This window comes from Danio rerio, chromosome 19 (genome assembly GCF_049306965.1).
Source record: "Danio rerio strain Tuebingen ecotype United States chromosome 19, GRCz12tu, whole genome shotgun sequence".
In the NCBI taxonomy this organism is placed as follows: domain Eukaryota; kingdom Metazoa; phylum Chordata; class Actinopteri; order Cypriniformes; family Danionidae; genus Danio; species Danio rerio.
Window position 1 is genome coordinate 282,000 of NC_133194.1, and position 6,145 is coordinate 288,144.

The window sequence follows — 6,145 nt, forward strand, 5'->3', positions numbered from 1 at the left end:
TGGCAACAGAAAGAGAGATTCAGTCACTCAGATAATCATATTTAAATATGAATAATAGTCACTATTAGCAGTGTATTGACCTGTATATATCAGAGTGTAGAGTTTACCTCTGTTTATGAATGCTGCATCAAACTGTAGTGTTAAAGCCAGTTAAACTCCGCGCTTTAAAATTTAAAGTGCTCGCATTGCACCAGACCCCCTTCAGTGGTGTCGTTTGAAAGTGTAGAATCTATATTTTATGCACATATGCATCACTTTGGTTTTTGTTGTACTGAACAAAAGCTATTTACACCTAAATACACAGTATTTTGCATACTCAAAATATTTTGTTACCGTGGCAACTGTAGAATCATCACAGCAGACCAATTAATGTGATTGTGTTACCGTGGCAACCAATTAATGTGATTGTGTTACCGTGGCAACTGTAAAATCACCACAACAGACCAATTAATGTGATTGTGTTACCGTGGCAACTGTAGAATCACCACAACAGACCAATTAATGTGATTGTGTTACCATGGCAACTGTAGAATCATCACAGCAGACCAATTAATGTGATTGTGTTACCGTGGCAACTGTAGAATCACCACAACAGACCAATTAATGTGATTGTGTTACCATGGCAACTGTAGAATCACCACAACAGACCAATTAATGTGATTGTGTTACCGTGGCAACTGTAGAATCACCACAACAGACCAATTAATGTGATTGTGTTACCATGGCAACTGTAGAATCATCACAGCAGACCAATTAATGTGATTGTGTTACCGTGGCAACTGTAGAATCACCACAACAGACCAATTAATGTGATTGTGTTACCGTGGCAACCAATTAATGCGATTGTGTTACCGTGGCAACTGTAAAATCACCACAACAGGCCAATTAATGTGATTGTGTTACCGTGGCAACTGTAAAATCACCACAACAGACCAATTAATGTGATTGTGTTACCGTGGCAACCAATTAATGTGATTGTGTTACCGTGGCAACTGTAAAATCACCACAACAGACCAATTAATGTGATTGTGTTACCGTGGCAACTGTAGAATCACCACAACAGACCAATTAATGTGATTGTGTTACCGTGGCAACTGTAGAATCACCACAACAGACCAATTAATGTGATTGTGTTACCGTGGCAACTGTAGAATCACCACAACAGATTGATTCGAGTACTTCACTTTAGTATGGTTAAAAACTCTGCTGTATTTACTGTAACTCACCGCAGTGTTTTTTCCTGTGGTAATCCAGGTTTCTTCTTCTGCTTCTTCCCTGTCGCTGTTGTCAGTGTTCGGGAAAACGTTTGACTGTTTTGGTCTTAACTTTTGGCTTTTCTGAAAAGTAGTTTTGAGGTTTTCTCTGAATCATATACTGGAAGCAGAAGCGGCGTCAGGAATGTCCTGCTACAGTAACACAATCATAACTGACCCAACTATAGGGTATATTATACTACCATACACCACAGTTTACTGTAGTAAAACTAAAGTACACTACAGTATCCAATACAGTTTATAAGAGAGTTAATATTACAGTATGCTGGAGCATTCACTAACACTGAGCTGCAGGTACTGTAATATACAGTAATACACTGGTGTTCATATGTGGAACTGAATGTGGAGCCATCTCTTATACAACTGAAGTGTGTGTAGAGTAAATGATGGAAATGACCAGAGTGCCTGAACACATGCTCTGATGATATACAAAGCTCTGTCAGTGTTTCTGTCATCACTGCTTTAGGATGGGCTCTGAAGCAGAAGTGTTCAGTCTAACAGGTGACGAGCTGTTTCCATCTGAACATGCCAATTAATGCTTAAATGCAGACCATCATTAATGATGTAAAGACCCTCACACACACACACACACATTAATATCTGTCAAATCATCTGATCAGCAGAAACTACAGCACTGAAGCGCATCACAGCACAGTTTTTCAGCATTTACTCTTGTCAGATAAAAAGTTTACTAAGCGGAACACATGTGTATTTTCCTAATGAATGGCCATCAAGTATTGCTGATACGATCATAAAACGCCTATAAATATGTGGATGATGGAAACAGCTCGTCAGTTCCATGAATTACTACTATTGTTGTCTCGGGCGGGGCCGCGCACGTGCGTATGTGTGTATAAAGCACGCGCTCGGAGCTCGTCCATGAAAAGGCGCGCAATGGTGAGTGACGCTCATATTCATTCATTCAGTCTTCCATTCATTCAGCGCTGTTCTGCTCTCCTGTTTCTCTCCTCCTCATCCTCTTTGTCTCCTCTAGTTGTTCTCCACAGTGTTGGCAATATGGGCTTTGACGGCGGGAGACGCACGAACTTACCGTCGCAAGGACCCGGAGACAGGCAGGACGCTGGAGTGTGCCCGGTGCGCCCCAGGGTCGCGCCTCCGCCAGCACTGCTCCAGCTCCCGCCAGACCGAGTGCTCCCCCTGCGGACCCGGGATGTACACCGAGTTCTGGAACTACATCCCGGACTGCCTACTGTGCGACTCCTGCGCCGAGCACCAGCGCGTGGTGCAGCCGTGCAACGGCATCGCGAACACGGTGTGTGAGTGTGAGGAGGGCTTCTACTGGGAGCAGCACTTCTGCAGGAGACACAGCGTCTGCAGACCGGGACACGGCGTCAAAACCGCTGGTAACACACACACACACACACACACACACACACACACACATATATATCCCGGTGGGGACTCTCATAGCTGTAATGGAAAGGTGTTTATAGTCTACTGTACAAACTGTATATCCTGAATGTGTGTGTGAGGGAGGCTTAATTATTGAGCACACACACTTGTCAGCGCAAGGGAATGTAAACAGGAGAGCGGATGCCTGCGGGTGAGAGAAACTCCACTCTTAAAGGGGCAGTTCACACAAAATGAAAACCACTGAAGTGGTTCTAATCTAAACCATACCTGTCAACATAATGATGTAAAAAAAAAGGAACACCCCCCCCCCCCCACACACACACACACAAACACACACATCCCACACAAAAAAACTTCAAATTAATAAATTTGTTCATCTAGGGCTGTTTCATTGTAAATAAACAGTAATACTGTCAGTTGTACGTTTTGTTATTACTAATATTTTTTACAAAATAGTATACATTACAAAAAGCTGTAAACAAATTAGCAAACAGTTTAGCCTATTGAATATAAAGCTATTATAGAGAAATAGAATCGAGTTATTAAATCTCATACACCTCTTCTGCACTGTATAATTGAAACATTCAGATTAAAGAGCAGTGAATGAAGCTCTTATTTACATATTTTATTTGATCACATTAAATAACAGAAGTGTCACTTTAAAAATGCACACAGCTATAATGAAAGCATTTAACTGCTTTCCTAACTTTGTTTGCCCATTTAAGACAACATTAGTTGTGTTTAAAAACATATATGAACGCTGATGTCTGTCGTTTACGCAAACGTTACTTCAGTTGGCCAATGTTATTTGCAACCACACACTGCTAGAAGTGTGATTTAGTCGCCATCTAGTGGTCAGACGTGGAAATGCATTCACTGCTGCCGGTGTGAGTTGTAGACTCATTGTTGCAGTGCATTGTGGGATTGATTGTTTGGGACTTAAAATATAATATAGTAGAAGTGCTGGGATATTTCCAGCAAGCGGTACGGTTCATAACAGTTTGGTTCGATTGGGCAACCATAATCATGTTCAGATTTTCCAGTAGTTCACTAGATAGATTTCACTAGATAGGTGTGGTGGATGATGGAAAGTAGCGATCGACATCATCCTCGCACTAAGAATTAAGCCGTAATTGAGTGCCGTGTGTGTGTGTGTGTGTCTGTATTTATTTTGTGTGTGTGTGTGTGTGTGTGTTTTAACAGTACATGATGTTTGCTTGTGTTATTGTAATGTTTAAGCTGGATGAAAGCTGAATGTATAAATGTGTGTGTGCAGGAACGCCGTACAGTGACACAGTGTGTGAGGCCTGCGCAGAGGGTCATTTCTCAGACGCCACTAAAGCGCATGCGCAGTGTGTGAAACACCGAGTCTGCCAGGGGGAAGAGCATCTGCTGCTGTCCGGAAACACACACTACAACAGCATCTGCACAACCTGCCAGCAGCTCAGCAACAACGGTACACACACACACACACACACACACACACACACACACACACTATAGCAGCACCTGCACAACCTGCCGGCAGCTCAGCCTGACTCCCTCAGTGTTGGTGTCTCCCGCTGTCAGTGTTTGCAGTGTCTTGGTGATATCCTCTGTAGTGTTGAGGGTAAAGACACCATATGGAGCTGTTTGAGCGAGAGAGACTAATGTTTTTGAGTGAACTGACCCTTTAAGCAGATGGAGCAAGCGTTATATGAGTGTTGTGTTTTTTCAGGCACAGTGTGGACTGCTGTATTCGACCCGGCTCTGTCGGCTCTGCAAGTTCAGCAGAAGATTGATATTCACCGCCTGGAGCAGATGGTGATCCGGCGTCTGAAGAAACCTCTGAAACAGCTCCACAAGAGGACGGCCATGCGCAGAGCGGATCCTTCTGAGGGGCTGATCGACCGTTCCATGATGCTGGAGAACTCGTATCTGTCTCATCTGGCCCAAAGAATGACGCAGAACATCCGCAGAGTCCAGCAGAGCTGTAATAACATTGAGCGGAATAGATCTGGCATACTGCATCCCAATCCTGCAGCGCTCTGACTGCCATCATTAATATCAATGAGCAGAGCTGGGTAGATTACATTCATAGTTACTGAATAAAAGGACATCGCACATTTTGTAGTCAGAAATATAATCTGTTAGATTACACAATGTCCTTTGGATTACTTTTAGATTACTTTAGAATCAGTTACTGATTACAAATGACAAGGATGATCAGATTACATTACCATAACTGTGTAATCCTACACATTATATTGAAGACTACTAAGTTTATGTGCATGTGTATTCAGTTACTGGGTACAGTTCAGATGTAATCTAAAAGTAATCCAAACTGAACCAATTATATAACCATACATTTGGATTACATTTAGATTACTTTTGAATTTCTGATTACATATTACATGACGAGATTTGTGGTCAGTGATATAATCTTTAGGATTATACAGTTATAGTATATGATTACTTTTGGATTACGTTTAGATTACATTTGAACTGTAGTCAGTAACTGATTACAAATGACATGGATTATCAGATTACATTACCATAAATGTGTAATCCTGAAGATTATACTGAAGACTACAAAGTTTTTTTTGTACATTTGTATTCAGTTACTGATTTCAGTTCAAAAGTAATCCTATTGCATGACCATCATTTTGGATTACATTTAGATTACTTTTGAATGGTCGAGATGAAGATATTTGTATTCAGTGATATAATCTTTAGGATTACAGTTATGGTAATGTAATCTGATTACTTTTAAATTACATTTAGACTACTTTTGAACTGTAATCAGTAACCGATTACAAATTACACCACTGAATGTGTAGTCACTAATATAAACTCTTAGATTACACATTTATGGTAATGTAATCTTACTTTTTTGGATTACATTTAGGTTACACTCTTATCTGACGTCACATATACTGAAGCAGGATAATCTTATGCTGTTTGACTGATAGAAATAAAAGATATCCTCATTCTCTAAGAGCAACGAGAGCCTCAACCGCTTCTGTTTAAAGTGCATGGACAGTTCACAATACTCACACTTGTATACCTCGCTGTTAGTGTTCGCTTACAGGAACACTGATTAAACCTAAACCTCAAACAAGTGCAGTACAGACATGGAAAATCACAAAGGGATCATATACGCTGCTGCTGCTGCTTTAATATATATATGAATGTTAAAAAAGCGAAAAAAATCACATTGTTTAAATACACAATCGTGTAATCCAGAGCTGTAGCATCCAGAGTAGTTTCATTACAAGTAATGGATTTTTAATATTTGATTATGCAATCAAGGTTACATACAATCCGTTATTTCCCAGCTCTGCAGTGTTTGTGTGTGTGAGTGTGTGTGTTTTGCTAGTCAATAAATTGCACTGCATACAAGCTTTGTAAATATTACAGAATAATATATGTCATCATTTCACATGTATTTATTGAATATTTTTATACACAACTATCAAACTGCATTCCGCTGCATTAAACATTGAAAGGAGACAATA

The 6,145-nt window shown here is 40.5% G+C and overlaps 1 protein-coding gene across 1 annotated transcript; it reads left to right on the top strand.

The window, feature by feature from the left end:
• The first annotated feature begins 2,154 nt into the window (after positions 1-2,154).
• tnfrsf11b (tumor necrosis factor receptor superfamily, member 11b) lies at positions 2,155-6,145 on the top strand. Its single transcript, NM_001423407.1, has 4 exons — positions 2,155-2,171; positions 2,269-2,638; positions 3,925-4,104; positions 4,366-6,145. The coding sequence occupies exons 1-4, from the start codon at positions 2,169-2,171 to the stop codon at positions 4,677-4,679; spliced, it is 867 nt and encodes a 288-aa protein (NP_001410336.1). The 5' UTR covers positions 2,155-2,168; the 3' UTR covers positions 4,680-6,145.